Here is a 17,430-nt window from a genome sequence, read left to right as displayed (position 1 = left end):
ATGCTGTACGTAACGTGTTTATCCCTGTATAGTGCTCTGATACCCTAACGGGTCATGTTCGTGCTCTATTAAACCTCAAATAAAATAAAATAAATAAAATTAAGTAGATTACAGAGTGCATATAATGTAAACAGATCAGTAGGTTACTTTTTTTAAAAGAGACATCTTTTTGTTACTTGCAATTTATAACTTAAAGTCCTAATATAGAACAGTGAGCTATTAACTTTCATCATAGAACTGCATACGCATGGCAAAGTATACATCATAACATTGATTAATGTTGCAAAAAGGGTTAATTTGGCTAGAAAGCGATTCATATTATTAAAGAAAACTCCCACTATGCTGTTTCTTTTTCGACTCTGAGTTTGCGCTTCTCCACACCAAGCACTTTTAAACTATACTGCCTACCAGTATGGATGACATATGACTCCTACACTTTTAGTCCTTTGGCTTATGTAACGTTTCCTATACACTGATTTACACATGTATGATTGATTGTTTCTGTGTAATGTGTGTGTGTGATGTAAAGTGCTCTGACACCCTACACTTGTATGAGCGGCGCTATATAACTAATTCAGTGCATCTGAGAGATAGTGGTTATGGAGACTTGGCCACTGTTAAAGGGTGCTTGTGAGAGAAAGTGTGGTGGAGGTGGTCACTGGGGGGGGGGGGGGTGCCAATAAACATTGTCGCACAGGGCGCCACCTGCGCTAAAGCCGGCCCTGAAGCCCAATGCATGTCCTATGAAATGCCCAGTTTTGGCTTATACAATTCTACATTGTCCATAGACCTTACTTCACCCCGTCCAAATTAACCATTATTTTAATGGAGTGGACGCCACTTGCCCCCGTTGTCATCAGCTTGACGCTGATTTTCTTCACATGCTATGGACCTGTCCCTCCTTACAGCATTATTGGAGCAGGAGCATACATCACCTCTCCACATGCACGATGCACGGGGAGGCCTTCCTTGCAACATGGGAGGCCTACCTGGCAGGCCTTTATCACAGAGACCAGAAACACAAAACCACCTCCCGCTTTCTGGATCTGGGACTACTAGTAGATAAACGCCTTATCACCCGTAGTTGGAAATCATATGAAGCTCCTACATTGGGGGCATGGTCAGATTCCATTACCACATGGGCTCGGGCAGAGTGTGTGGCGCTTCAAAGAGAAGACAATTTTGTGCCCTGCAAATTCCCCATCTTCACTAACTGGGACACGATCCTAACTGATCTCCATACTTCCCTGCAAAATGACGATAACACTCATAGCGATGCCTCCAGACCTATGACACTCAAAACGGGACCTCGCACACCATTTAGAGTCTGATATTTTCACTTTGTCCTGATTGGTCATATTCTGTCATACTGTGTCAATTTTGAAGTAATGTCCGCTGTTTATGTGGAAATTGTATAATTATTTTTACATGTTGTTTTTGTTTCTTGTTCCTTATAAAATGATGGTTTACTGATTAGTACATATATCGTTGCACTCTGAGGTGTGATACCACAATCTTACCGAGTCATTGCCAATCAGAAAAAGGTTTGATGTGTGAGTCTGCACAACCTTAGACACTTTCATATATATCACTATATCTAACAATGTCTTGAACATTGTTCCTAAAGAAGCTGATACGCTCCTCCACCATCTCCACTGACATACATAAATGTTTGTAACATGTTCAGCTTTGTGTTGTGTGTGAAAATTCAGTAAACAGATTAACCAAAGAAACGACGCGAATGTCGACGCAATTTCTTAACTTTATGACGCAAGCTGTGCAGGAAAGACCCGATAGGCTCCTAATTGTGGCTTAACTGCCAGTGCCCCCTGTGGTTTAGCCAAGGCACGTGCCGGAGCCACTACGGCAACCTGAACGGAAAGGATTAATCTGAGGTCGAAAGCACATTTCTTTCAACTGCCGCATGAATGACAAATTGCTCCTTAAATCTCCGCCTTGCTAAGAACACTTCCAGTGGCATATACAAATTTTAATCTGACTTTAATGTTGCGAGGCGAAAAGCTGATGTTGTTAGAATGCATAATTAACAACAACAGAGGCTGTCCAGTAACCCTGAACCAGGGAAAATTGATAGTAACACCAAACAGAAGGTTCAGGTACCAAAATTAAGTAACAAAAATACAGATTCACATGAAGGGTGATTCATAAAGCAAAAGAAAAGAAAGAAAGAAGCCTATATTCTCAAATTGGTTAATTTATTTAACATGTAAGTTCAGATAAAACACATTACAGATAAAACAAACGCTCAAAGAAAAATGTTGGCAAAAACAAAAACAATCAACTCATATTACCAAACATGTGGCTAACATACAGACATTACATGTACAAAAGGAACAACAAGAAACAAATATAATGTGTCCTTCGCAAATTGTGGCCACAAAAGGCGTCGACGGCGTTTCAACCGCTGGTTAACTATGCGGTCATCATCAGGACGGACAGTGGTTTGAGCGTTTTTGATAACTATTAAAAGGAAAATTGCAGTAAATAATCACATTCAGAGGGGTAGGCTTCTTTAAAGGAAAAAACTAGAAATAGAGAGACACCAATTGTGACGGAGGAGAGAGAAATAAAAAGTCGATGGAAAACTGACACCGCACCACAGGTGATAATATCATCCCAAGAGTAATACATTAATAATCACCAGCATTAGAAGCAGACCATTCAGAGTTTGAACGGCAGGTGCAATACCTTAAAATCTGCAATTCACAAAAATGTATTGGTCATTATTGTAAATAGGTCCAGTCTAGTAGCCATACAAGATGGCGAAGGGCAGTGCATAGATCACATAAGCCAATCCAATACTTACTTAATAAGTAAGTCAAATATCCTCATATCTGAAGTCGAGGAATAGTATAAAACTTGTGTTCCAGAATATCTCAGCACGAAAGGAAAGTCCGTGGAGAGCATTTAATTATGGCCCAACGATAGCTCAATCAATCAGCACTGGAAATATAAGGGAAAGTAGACAAGGAATGTCAGTCTGTACTCATCTTATGTCAAAACTCATCGAGCCCAATAGCTTATTTTAGTGCTTCCTTAAGTTATAGTCCTAATTATCAATCAATAAACAAAACATGAGTCCCGAAGTTAGTTTACAAAAAAATCGGGTTTCATGAGAGAAACGAAACTTCGCAGGTGTTTACATGAAGGAGACTAGCAAACCGAGTTATTTAACATTCTGCTCGGAAAAGAATCTATACAAAGGCAAGCCCCACGCTGTTGATGCGCCTGGAAGTAGTCCGAGAACTAGATCCTGTTATACTGAAGTACGCATGTAGCGTTTCACTCAAAGTAAGTTGTGCCTACTAAATGACACGACCGCCGCAAAATAATGTACATTAAAACAAATTAGAAGTACCTACTTAATCCGTTGGTTATGCCGGAAAAATTCACAGCACTACTAGACTCGTCGCATGTTTGAGCCGGCGTCAGATATAGAAATAGAGAAAGGAGGGAAAACCTCTAAGTCAGGAGACCTCTTGGAACAGTTAAAAATGCAAAGAATGGCACCCTCTACAAAAGAGGCCCGCTATCATTGCTTTTATTAATTGTGGGGAGCAAAAATAGTTAAAAGAATAGTGAGTGGGGCTTCAATCTCTTACCATTTATGATGTGTGAAGTTATGTGACTGAAAAAGTTCAAGCATGATATTCCATGTTTATAAAACAGGGAAAAAGAGATGGAATAGGAGGCACCCACGAAAGCAAAGGTACTCTCTATCATGCTGAGGTGAAATAGAAGTAAATCCACCATTAGCAATGTAATGGAATAGTGTGCACATAATCTATACATTGAAAAAATGAAATGCAGAAAGCATTTCTAAATGGCACACATATCATACGTCAGTAACCATGGAATCGCCGTGATTAAGAACTATCTAGAGAGCTATAGTATTTTATGCATAGGGCTAACTCGATCTTTACAAAAGACCCTAATGTAGTAGAGTAATTACAACAAAGAAAATAGAAAGAACAAGTTTTTTCCTTTAAAAAGGTCTAGTTACAGAGATGCATTATGGTGCAGAGAAAACAACTGTATGTATAGATTAACAAACCAAACATCATGGTTAAACCAGATGTAAGGAAAACATATAGTAAAAAGTCATCATATCACCAAGGAAAAAACAAATCAATTGAAACATTACAGCAATCACTCGCATAAAATATCTAAGGGTATAGTTCAAAGTAAATACATCAAAAGATAATCCCCATGTAAGGCAGTTACATTAAGTAGAACAATTACAAGACACATATCACAAATGCAGTATAATTCATAGGTCAAACAAACAGTTCTATGCTAAAAAACAGATCCAGAAAAGAGGAACAGGTCAAGAAGGTGTACAGGACTACCAAGTTATAATTGAATGGCACTCCTTCATTGAATTCAGGCCTGAATTAATGCTGTCACACCTAAGCATCCAACGACATTCCATTCGGTTTAATATCGCTCAGATACTGCCACCTCGATCTGGAGTTTTAATCACTTCAATGACCTGCCAACACATGTCATCAGGTGCGTGATCGTAATGTAAATAGTGGGCCACTAGTGGAGCATTTTCTGTTTTACACCGAATACGGCTTTTGTGTTGGCCAAGACGTATTTTGATTTTTTGTGTCGTTTGGCCAATGTATATCCGGTCACACGGGCACCAAATTGCATATATGACGTTCGACGTATTACAGTTAGAAAAACTCCGTAAGTCATGCTTGATATTGCCATGTACAAATTGTTTCGTATTTACACAGGACACACACATGAGGCAGCCGCCGCACTTGTAGTGTCCCACAGTTTTGTTTAAGCCCCACAAGGATGTTATGGTGGGGCTCTCATGACGAGGTAGTGCCGCTCGGACCAAATGGTCACGAAGGTTCTTTCCTCGTTTAAAAGAAAACAGCGGTAATTCCTCAGTGATACCGGTGGATACAACCAACGGCCAGTATTTTTTAATTACTTTGGTAATTTGGTTACTACGAGTACAAAAAGTTGTCACACATGGAATCCTGGTCATGGGCTTCCTAACTTGGGGAATAAGTAGGAGGTCACGATGATTATACCAGGCTTGTTTCATCGAGCGCTTGACCAATTTATGAGGATACCCACGTTGTTGTAATTTCCTAGACAAAATTTCGGCCTCGCGAAAATAGTCATCCTTAAAATAACAATTCCTACGGATACGTAGGAACTGGCCGAATGGGAGCCCATCTCTGAGCCCCCGTGGATGGTTACTGGAATACTCTAAAAGAGTGTTCCGGGCCGTGGGCTTGGTAAACAATTTGGTGGTTAACTTCCCCTCATGCGGAAAGATAGTGAGGTCCAGAAAATCGACCTGACAGTTACTAGAACTGGATGTAAATTTCAGGTCATTTGAACAAGAATTGAGCCAGATCAAAAATGTGCCCAAGGAATCTTTAGTGCCAGTCCAAATAAAGAAAATGTCGTCAATATAGCGTCGCCAATTGCGAACGCTATCAAAATAAGGATTAACGTTACAGTCATAAATAAAGCGTTGTTCAAAGTCATCGACAAACAAAATAGCAAAATTGGGGGCATAAGAAGCCCCCATAGATGTACCCTTAATCTGCAAATAATATTGTCCGTCAAACTCAAAAAAGTTTTTTGTCAAAGAAATCGTCAAAAGGTCCACAATAAATTCTGTCGGGACTGGCATAGGGGCAGCCCGTGTGTCCAAGACTTTGCGGATCACCTCAATCCCCTCCAACTGAGGAATGTTGGTGTATAGGGACTCTAAGTCCATACACACCAACAATTCAGTTGCAGGGCAGAACTGCATCACCTCCAATTGAGAGATAATATCGCCGCTATCACTCACATAACTGCGAGTGGAGCAGGCAGAATCCTTAATAAATCTGTGAATGTATTTACACAGCGGTTCCAGGACCGACCCACACCCTGAAACAATGGGTCGGCCTGGGGGGTGGAGAGCACACTTGTGTACCTTGGGAAGAGTGTACAATACAGGGGTACGAGGTGACTTAGCATTAAGGAACATGAATTCTTTCTGCGTAAGAAAACCTTCAGTTTTAGCCATAGATGTTTTGTTGAGAATCAAATTTGAATCTCTGTCAGAGGACTAGTTCTAAGTAGACGATAATGGTTAGCATTTGAGAGTTGGCGAGTTATTTCAGTTTTATAGTCAATCTGTGACTGCACCACTATACCCCCACCTTTATCGGCCGGCTTTATTATGACATCAGAGTTGGATTTCAATTTGGTCAAGGCCTGGCGCTCACTAAAAGAGATGTTATAGGGTATATATTCAAAATTGTTACTTAGGGAAAACACATCTTTCAATACCATAGATTCAATGGCCAACAATTCTACCGGGACTTGGTTAGAAGGTGGATTAAAGGTAGAAGGAGGTCTTAATCCTGAAAAACTTTTTGGTTTTCCTTACCCAGAAAGAAAGCTTTGATCCGCAATTTCCTGAAGAATTGCATAAGCTCCACTTGGGTGTCAAACAAACAAGACTTTTCAGTCAGAACCAAACTCTGGCCCCTAGACAAAAGTGACACCTCGGCAACCTGAACGGAAAGGATTAATCTGAGGTCAAAAGCACATTTCCTTCAACTGCCGCATGAATGACAAATTGCTCCTTAAATCTCCGCCTTGCTAAGAACACTTCCAGTGGCATATACAAATTTTAATCTGACTTTAATGTTGCGAGGCGAAAAGCTGATGTTGTTAGAATGCAGGCAGTGCCCGGCATATCACATTACCGGTGCGTATAAAGAAAAGAGTGCAGTCATTGGCACTCCGATAAAGCTATTTCTTGTGCCAAATCAGAGTTTTAACATACTTATTTATTTGTCCATTTTATTGACAGTGGCTCGTCTTGTTTTTAAATTGTTCTTATTAACTGGTCTTATGATCTTTTTTTTAAATACTTGCTGATTTTAATAGAATAACAATTTTAATTAAACCTATCTTGAAGTGTAGTTGAATGGTATTATGCTCATCTAGCAAGCTTTAAATATCGTTAACACAATATTACACCATATTCAGTGCTTTCCTCAATCGAATATTTTAATGTTATTGATTCATTTAGTATTCCAGTTCTGATAAGCTGAGGAGTTACGGTATTTGTTTCTACTAACACTATGAAGAATTAACATGCATGTTTTACGAAGATGCATTAATGCTCCTATGGCAGATAGTCTTTTAAAGTAATCTATAGCATACATGTGAAAAACTTTGTTAGGAGGGTTTTAATGTTGGTATATGCAATGGCTTCTTTGAACTTAGTAAAATATTGTACTTCTTAGAAAGACCTTCATTGGTTTTGGGAAATGCAATGCCTGCGAGGTATAGCCTTTGCTTGGAATATCTTTGTTCAACTAACATCTGCATGTTTACATCCATGTTTACTTATTCGCGAACCTGAATTTCTTTTATCTGTGTACATTACTGGGCATCACATTTCGTGAATTACTGCATAAAAATCCGCAAGTGTTGATTATATATGCTCGAATGTGGAATAATTATTTGGAATGCAATTTTCCTTAACAATAATTGTGGAAATCTCAATCTTTTATATTTTCCAGTGGCAAGATGTCCTGGATATTATCGCAAAAGCGCTACAGGACAACAACCTGGTTTTTGCTCAGATCAACAAAATTCAGAAATTTCAGGTGAGAAAACATGTAAAGTATTGCATTTCTAGTCCCACCATAAAAAAATAGTATGTATTGCATAATATTAATGTTCAGTTATTCATTGTTTTCACGCCTCTTTTAAAAAAAATTGTCCATTATCAAACTGATATCAAACATAAATCTAGAAGCCGCCTATTACTTTTTTCTTTCTTTTTATTAAAGCAAAAATCACTATATTGTTGAAAAAGGTTTAAAAAGGTAACCAGTAACTGTGCACAACCATTGTATAAAAAATACAAAGAAAACAAACATGCAAACATCATGTTTCCTGTGTTAAAGAAGTAGACAGAGGGCCAAAGATTGTCTTACTTAATCACATATTTAAAAAAGTAAAGCATTGGCCTGGGCGCAGCACTGTAGCCAAATGATTAATATTGATCATAATATTTGTTGAACGTTGATCATACTTGAGTAAAACACTGGTTGTCATTATATCAATCCTGAGGGATGGAATTAGAAGCCCAAGGTTACTAGAGGAATTCATTGCAGCACTCCTCCTGAGAAAGCTTTCCTGGGCAATGGTGGGAGATATTGATTAGATATTGTCACATCTGTGGCTCTTGGTGGAGAGTCTGAGCAGCGTTAGGATGAGTTCATATTAGAGACCCACTCTTGAGACTCAATTCAATGCCTGTATTGAGCTGAGACTGAGGTTACAATACAGTGGCTGGAAAGGGCCACACCTCACATTTCCAGCAGTTCTAATTCTATGTAGGGATATTGATAGTGGATAGCAAAAGTTAAATGTGCAACCAGGAATTCTGCAAAGTGAGAGGGTCCTGTTTTCACAAAGGCTTTTGAGAATAAATATATTGTTTACGTTATTCAGTGCATCGGGCATTTTGGTAGATTTGTTGCTGGCAGAAAAATCTTATTTCAGCAGATGTTATTTCTACAGGAGATGGGTGATTTGTGTTCCCTGCAGTTGACTCCTTCCTATTCATTCTCTCTCTGATAATTATTACATAGGGAATTTCCTTCCTGTGAGTACTTAAGCAAAGTCCATAACGCCGGGCTCCATCTTGAGCAGGCTGATCCGCCAATCTTTATATCTTTTGCAGAATTACTGACATGATTGCCTGTGACTTAGATGTCGTGTGTCCTTCTTTTTCTGTGAAAGTGTCAAGCCATTCAGAGAATTAAATCAATAGGAACACCTGGTGCGACAGCATTCTAGGAAAAGTGCCTTGATATCTCCTTTTCAAGGTCAGACAAGTAACATAAACAGTATAGTCTGAATTGACATGTTTTTACTTTCTTTGTTTATAAGAATGCATCTAAGACTTGCATCTTGCTGCACGAATGTCATGCCAGACATTCCTGAAGTTATGTCAGAAATCACCATCACAGATAAGATAGCGTATAAAATGCCTGCCTCTTCTCCACTTTTCAGGAGAGGTCCTTCAGCCCTGATTATTGTGCAAGATACTGCCAGAGAAGATCTTGATTGCAAATTGCAGAGATTACATCACGCTTTATGCAGAAAGCTGATAACCAGCCAAGTCCAGGATGAGAGGGGCTGATGCAACGCATTTTCCTTTTGTAGGGAACACTACCACCCTGACTTTTGATAACTACAGCATTTTTGCTGGAAACCGGCATGCGGAATATCGATTCCCCTAGGAAACTCTAGATGCAAGTAAAGCTACTCCATGCTCTTCAAGTGTAGAGCATAGAAGTAGGTTTTTGGTGTTAAGTTGATATATCACATTTAAACTAGGGTAGAAATTGAGGAAATTGTATTCCCATTCGCAACATGCGTTTCTGCTGTTTTAACCCCTTGCATGGCCTTTAGAACGCTCGCGTGCTGGGATAATTCCCCTGCTGTGCGAGTGTTCTAAAGAAACGGCTGTGGTCATGACGAGCTCAGCTCGTCATGAGCACACGAGCACTGTGCTGCATGACGAGCTGAGCTCGTCATGAGCACCGGGGAGCTGCGCGTGCCCCCCTCCCTCCAGCACAGCAGGGGAATGTGCCCAGCAGGGAAGGGGTTAATAATACGCTGTGTGATTTATGTTAAAAATGCTACGCAAGAGGAGGAGACTTGAAATAAACACTTTTATATAAAGTATATTTTTTTAGTGCTGTTTGTGTATGTGATATTGTAAAGAACAAAATTGGCTTTTCATATTACCACGGTGTCCTTTGATACCTTTTTAGGGACTCTTAGTGACCCAAATGCATTGACGCCATTTCAACTATATATTGGGTGGGGCTCTGCGGGGCTACAATAAGCTGTCTCTCACATTAAATCGTTGATGCATTGAGCTAAGTTCACTCGTGGGTGTGAAAACAAACATAGAGCCAAGCCAGGGTTGTATTTAATGCAACAGAGGGGAGAGGATGTAGGCTTACGGCTAGAGCGGTCGAATTTGAAGCTGGGGAACCACGTTTGAGTCTAGGCAACGACGCTTAACAGCCTGTGATTCTGGGTAAATCACTTAATCTCCCCGTGCCTAACAAAAATGAATGTGTCCTTCTGTAACGGAACTGGTGCTCATGTAAAGCGCTCTGATACCCAATGTCTCATGTCTAGTTTGCACTATATAAAACTCTAAAAAAATAAATAAAAAAAGGAATATGAAGGCCGTTCTACTGCTCCCAGTTTATTATATGTACTGGTACTGCCAGTAATGCATTTGGATGTGTTAGTCTTTTATGGCTGGCTATGCATAATATTTATAAATATCTATTAATTTTTGTCCTAGCTATTTTATGGTTTGTACTATTTGTGTTTGTGGTGAGTGTATTTCTTTTCCCCACTTTTGTTTAATATATTTGCAACAATCATTAGAACACATATTCAAAGAAGCAAAGCAGGTTCTTTCATGCCAATTATAGGGGTGCAATTTACCAAAGTGTGGGTGCACCTATTTGCAACTTAAATGTACAAAAATAGCATCTACATTTTGATTCACAGAATGTAGATAAAGGAAATTTTGAACGATAAAATGCACTGCTGGTGGCGGAAAGTAGTCCGTGTGATAGATTTCCTGTTGTCTTATGCTGAAGTAATTGTGTTTCTGATGGATACTTCTAATCCTAGCTTCCTCACCTTTTGAATTCCCCCAGATGATAGACAGCTTCTAGAACCTTTTCAGCATTTGCTCGGGGGCAGGTTTGTGGTGTATTCAGACTCTGCAGCAGCCTCGCACCACCTCCAGAAGTGACAGCACGGGGCCACGTATAGGTGGCACCCTTGCTGGTGTGACTGAAAGTCTAGTACGATATTAAAACTTCAGTTCTTGAACACATTTCTTCAGAAGAACAAGTGAAGATGTTGACTCTGCCTCTGGGCCTCTCTGCCCTAGATCCAGGGATCTAGATTGCGTTCTTGAAATTGCAGGAAGTGTACTTTAATGTGGCCTTGCTGCAGCCCCACAGACACTTTCTTTGGTTCGTGGTAGTAATGGAACACTTTTAGTTTTCCTGTCCTGTCCTTTGGCCTCACCTTGGCCTGCCGGGTATTTACAAAGTTGATGGTGGTGGTTTCGGTTAATCTTTTGCAGATTGGGGATACATATATTCCTCTACCTCGACAATTGGCTCTTGAAAACAAGTTCACCGTATTCAGTCACTGACCACCTACAGACAACTGACACCATGATATCATCCTTGGATTTCGCCACAAACTAGTGGAAATCCCACATACAACTAAGGCAGAGAATTGCCTTCCTATGGGCCATTCAGGACACAAGTAAAGGGCATCCAGGTGATGATCTCGATGTTTCATGCTCACTCCTGTGTTGTGGGGCAGATAGTCTGAGGCTTCTCAGCCTTGTGCATGCTTCTTGTTCTTTGACCAATCAATTGCCCTGCATAGCTTCTACCCATTAAACCAGTAACCCATCTAGTCTATACATTGATATACACATGGTACTGGGATACATTATCTGATAGAGACATTTAGTTGCAGATTCCTTACCTTTGAATTATCCTCAGACGGAAAGATTTCTACAGCAGTACCTCTGCCCGTCGGTAGTGGGCATCAAACAACTTTGTAACAATGTCGTCCATCGAATGTGACATAGACCAAGTCCTTATAAGCTCTCACCTGATGCTCTGACGTCAGGTTCTTCCGTTCCGGCCATTTTTTTGTGTATCTTGACCTTTGTCGATGACACAGTGTGCCTTTTTCTGGATGTCCTCTGGAAGACAGTGTCGGCCCTAGACCCTCATACTGTTTGCATGTGGTGTCTCGGCGTGCATCGTCTTTTCGAAGAGTTCGGCTCCTGTCTTCAGCTTCAGTCATCAGTGTTGCGGAAGCACCATATATAGCAGCGCAGCGTTTGAAGGCCCCTGGTCTGACGCGGTCTTCTTCTTGTTCCTAGGACCGCTCGAGGACCAACTTTAAAAGTCCTTCCCGTTAGCGCTGTTCATCTTTGATGTCAACTGGTACGTCATGCCAAAGGCGATCTAAGTCACGGTCTTCCCTGACTTTCCCGCTTATGCGCCGTGTCTGACACACTCGTTGCGGAGTCAGAGTGAGAGTTTGCCCGAGCCTTCCAGTATTCGCCGGTGCTGAGGCGATTCTGGATCGTATGAGGGAATATTATCTCTACATTTATGCTATTTTTGGTTTTCTGCCTCCCTCTGGTGCACGTCTCTGCTCCAAGGATGCCGGAGGAGCCTTGACTCACCCTACGCCTGCGGGGCTTCCCTCGGTATCAATGAGGCCCTCTGGATCCGTGGTCGGATCCAAATCAGCTCCAGTACACAGGCCTTTGGGGTTCCCACCAGTGAAGCCAGTGTTAGATCCATCTGCGCCAATCACAGCTACTGTCTCTCTCCTCCCCAACACCTAGATGGCACCTCATCGACGTCGGCAGTGCTACTCTTTTCATTTTACCTTTCTCAGCAGGGGAGCCCCTGCTGTTTTTCTCTCGGGAGACCAGTGTCTTGGTGAAGTCATTGATGACATGAGTGCCACTGCTCAGCCTTCTCTGGAGTTTCATTGGGTGTCTTAGCTTTAGTGAGGCTAGTGGCCTTGACTCTTCCCCTTCCTCTGGCTTGTTTCCTCCTCCTGGCCACGCTACTGAGGCTCGCTCTGCTTTTGCTGAGGAGGCTTGCTGTAGTTTTGGAGTTGCAGCTCTCTTCTGTGCAGGTGGCGGTTGATCCCTTAATTGGGGTGCTTCATCAAGGCCAGATGGGGGCCGAGTTTGTACCCTTCAGTGATGCCCTATTCGATATATTGTTATGCTTTTGGGCTAAACCCGTTTCATGGGGCAACAGTAAACCGGTCTATAGCTTATAGGCACCGTCTTGCCCCTGGAGAGACGGTTTACCTCTTACGGCAGCCTACTCTGCTCAGCTTTGTAGTTCAGGCTGCTACAGCCTCCCTGGAAATTGCCGCCCTTCCTGCCTTCCCTCCAGAGGGGGTCTAAGAGTCTAGATACTCTTGGTAGATATATATTTTCTGCCACTATTTCTGCTTTACGATCCCTGCTTTACGATCCCTTAATACTGCTTGTGTTCTGGGCCATTTTTCTCATGTGTTGTGGGATTCAGTTTGCGCCTTCTCCCCTCCATCCTGGATGAGACCCGGGACACTCTTACTCAGTTAGTCCAGGATGTGCGTCAGTCGGCTAAATTGCTGATTTGATGCGGCATGGATACCACAGATTGTCGGGCAACCTATGGATTTTTCTGTGGCACTTCGCCGGCGTGCCTGGCTATGCACCTCTGGTTTTTCAAAGGCTGTTCAATCTACCTTGATGGGCATGCCTTTTGATGGTCAACATCTCTTTAATGCTCACACTGACTCCGCTTTACACCATTTCCAGGGTAGTCTGTTTGGAGTGAAACCTGTAGTCCTTCCTATATCGTTCACTCTACTTTTTTCCCCTGTACTGGGCTTCTACGGGGAATGGTCTCCTTGTTTTCTTTCCTATGTGAGCCTCTCTAGGTCGATACCTGTTCGCACTTCACCTATAGGTGGCACCCGGTGTGAGGTTCTCCTGCGTCCTACATGTATTTTCTTTTTATTGCTTCTTAAACTGTCAGTGGCAGTTTATGGCCCCCATTATTTGAGGGTGCATATTGTTTTATGGCTCTATTGGCTTTCAATGCTTATTGATGCAAGGTGTTCTTTTGTTTTTCTATACAGGTTCTGTTTTGTGTATTTTGCTTGCCTTGTACGGATGCACTGTTTTCATTGTTCCCTGTCCTCCAAGATACTTCGTCTGTATACCCTGCAGGTATTCCTCCATATGTTTCAGGCCCTTTGGTACCCCTTATTGGGGACGTCATTTTGTGTATTTTAGTAGGAAGGTTATCCAGTATTGAGGTATCTTTCATAGATTAACATGCCTGAATCATTCCCAGTCGTAGTAGTGGGAGTCCCACGGTACATAAATAACAAAGTAGTAAGTAAAAATTAGTGCCTTTCTATAGGCTATTATGGTAGCATCCATATATTGTATAGCCTATTAGTCTCCTTTTACAAAAAGGACCAAAGTGAAAACTCAGCCAATCAGCAACCAGCACCCTCTAGAACCTTCCCCAGAGAGGCTGAGTCCCTCAGATTTTCACCGCACTTCGTTGTGTAAGGGAGTCTCCCTGAGCTCTGCTCAGTTCTCTTCACTTTCTCAGATAAGTCTCTTTCAGATTTCTTTTAAAAGAATGTCTGATAAAATTGGATTATTTAGAGCCTGTAAAGCCTGTGGGAAGAAGAGTGCATGTGGACGATGCACACAAGGACTGTCTCTATTGTCTCTATCCCAGCCATGAGACAAAACAATGCAAGATTTACTGCACCTTCTCTACCAAAACCCTGAGGGATAGAGAACGAAGACTTCTAATGTGGCTAAAAAAGAAGTAGTCTGCTGCCTCTGATGTGGATAGCAACACGTCCTCTATGTTGACCAAGAGGCCCAGGACGCCTGAGGGTCAGCCTGCAGAGAGAGAAGGAAACATTCTAAAGTCTCTCATATGGCCAAGGAATCTCAAAAAAAGGAGAAACAGCCTAAGGTCTCCTCAGAGATTGGTTCTCCTCAGACTACAGGAGTGCTAGCGGAAAAACCAGGGTCTTCTGGCCTTTCCAAAGGTAAAACTGGCCAAAAGTCTTCTTCACCGTCAAGTTCACAGTCGACGCCTGTTTCTACTTCGACGAGGACTACTGTGACCCTCTCGTCAACGAAATCGGCGACAGCGTTAGCCACGTCAACAGCAAGTATTAAAGTTCCCTTACTGTGAACGCTGCCTTTATCGTCGACGTCTACACCGTTGACGAGAGCAAAGTCTTCATCGTCGACGAGCCTGTCAGTGAAGCTGTCGTTGACGAAGATACCATAGTTGATGAAGAAACCATCGTCGACGAGAACGCCACCATCGACAACTGGGGATGTCCCACTGACGGCAATCCCACCAACTGTGTCCATACCGTCGACTAGCATTACTCTACCGCTGACGACCCCGTCCACGATGAAAAGTTCTCCGTCGACGACGAGACTAACCGCTCCATAAACTCCATTGCAGCAATCTGCACAACCTCACTTCAGGACATCAAAAATTTCTCTGCTACCTCCAAGCGACGAAGGCCAGTTTCGAGCCGCACGTAATCCTTCTGAACTTAATGTTGAATATCAGGAGGAGGAGGATGATGATTATGAAGATGAGGAGCAATATTACCACCATTACCAGGCCCCTCATGTTCAGTACCAACAATACTTTCAGCAGCCTAGGCAGCAGCCTTCGCAATTTCCTCCAGGGTCAATTCTAGACCTCCAGAATATGTTGGCAGACTATAAAAGAAGATTTCCTCCTCAGGAGGATATTGTTCTGCCTCCTCCACCTCCGCAGCTGGCTCCACAAGCACCGCTGCCTCCACCTCCGACCACTCCTGCTATGGCACCGTGTCCCATTACTCCTCTTCTTCCCAGAGAAGACGCTACTACATCAGAGGAGGAGGAGCAGGAGCAGGAAGAATGGGAAATTCCAGACCCTACTCCACCAGCGGATGAGTGGGATGACTACATAGCACCAACCCCGTCCCCTCTGCCTCATCATCCCTCGGATTCACCTCCGGAGGATATCTGAGGATTTCACAACATTATGGATAGGGCCGCTAGTAAATTTCATCTTCCTACAGTGGTGCATCAGTTAGACTGTTTCCTTTATGATTTTAAGGACCAGGCAAGAAAAACTGTCAGATCAATACCCATCGTTGATTATATTTGGCAAGAAGGAATCAAAGTCAGGAAGACACCAGCTTCTATGGTTCCTGTGCTTCCAAGGTTGGATAAAAAATATAGAGCACCAGAGGGCTCTCCCGCGTGTCGTATAAGTTACCCTAAACCGGACTCGGTGATCTCTCAGGCGGCTCAGACACGATCAAAAAATCCAGCTACGCTTATAATTTCTCTACCAGATAAAGAAGGTAAACGCCTTGATTCAATTGGGAAGAAGTTCTCATCAATGGTGGCAGTCTCAGTTCGGGCGGCAAATGCTTTAGCCATTTTAGCCCGTTATGATAGACAAATGTGGTCTGACATTGGTTCACTGAAAGAGGTCATCCCTGAAGATAGCAAAGATGAGTTGCTTAAAATACTCACGGAAGGAGAAAGAGAAGCGTCAGAAATCATTGACATTGCTATGGACATTGCCACAAGGGTGGTTGAAGGCAACAAATTTCTGCCCTGAGGTTCAGACCAACATTTTGAAATGGCCTATGATGGCAGTGTGTTCAGCAAACAAATTGATGAGGCACTTACCTCCATCAAAAAAGATACAGACAAGGCTAAGGCGCTTGCAACCCTACAATACAGCAAATTCCCTTTCGGGGAGCCCGAGGCAGGGGCTTTTCCAATTATAGAGGGAATTACAAACGTTCCCAATCCTTTCAAACCTATCAGCTGCAATACCGTCAAGGTTATCAGCAGCAATGTTACCGCCAGACGAATACAGCTGGTTTCTCCAGAAAGGGTTCCAAACGAAAGCCAGGATCCCAAGGCCGTGACACCGGCCGCAAGCTGTGATTACAACAGGGTGCCAGCTGCTTCTCTTCCCCCCCAGATTGGTGCGACAATTTCAGAATACATCGACCAGTGGCGCGACAACACTTCAGAAAAGTTGGTCTTGGATCTCATCTCTTATGGTCACACATTGGATTTCATCCAAAAACCTCCCAATACCCCTCCCAGGGGATCGCACCCCCATCACCTTCCCTTACTCAAAAAAGCACGTGCAATGCTTCGGAAAGGGGCTATAGAAAAGGTCCCCTTTTCCCAAATGAGGAAAGACCTTTATTCCCGCTTCTTTCTCATTTGCAACAAGTCAGGAGAGTGAAGGCCTATCCTAAAGAGCCAACCTTTCAGAATGGTACTATTTCTGACATCCTACAACGCCTCAACAAGGGCGATTTCATGACTTCATTGGACCTCGAGAATGCATACTTCCATCTCCCTATTCACCCAAAACACAGAAAATTCCTAAGGTTCACAGTGGCTTGTACCCACTATCAATTCAGAGTTCTTCCATTTGGCCTCAAATAGGCACCACAGAAGTTCACAAAATTCCTCACTCCAGTGGCAGCAGCCTTGCGAAGCAAAGGTCATCCGATATTCCCTTACCTCGACGACTGGCTGCTTAAGGCGCCATCTTCTCTCCTAGTGGGGAATGCAACAAATGATTGCCTATCTCTTTTCCACAAACTGGGTCTCTCAGTCAATTATCAGAAATCCTCAATTTTCTCAAACCAGATAACATTTCTGGGGGCCAAGCTGGACACCATCCAGAA

The 17,430-nt window shown here is 42.5% G+C and overlaps 1 protein-coding gene across 1 annotated transcript in view; it reads left to right on the top strand.

Moving 5' to 3' along the window:
- SHPRH (SNF2 histone linker PHD RING helicase) overlaps window positions 1-17,430 on the top strand; it is an 884,400-nt gene that overhangs the window by 715,295 nt on the left and 151,675 nt on the right. The window contains exon 27 of the mRNA XM_078648685.1: window positions 7,584-7,670. Within this exon, the coding sequence (XP_078504811.1) occupies window positions 7,584-7,670 (87 nt within the window). The remainder of the gene's footprint in view (window positions 1-7,583; window positions 7,671-17,430) is intronic.

The sequence above is a fragment of the Lissotriton helveticus genome, chromosome 6 (assembly GCF_964261635.1).
Source record: "Lissotriton helveticus chromosome 6, aLisHel1.1, whole genome shotgun sequence".
NCBI classification, from domain to species: domain Eukaryota; kingdom Metazoa; phylum Chordata; class Amphibia; order Caudata; family Salamandridae; genus Lissotriton; species Lissotriton helveticus.
The sequence above is the reverse complement of the archived record's forward strand: the minus strand, read 5'-3'. Positions and strand labels throughout refer to the sequence as shown.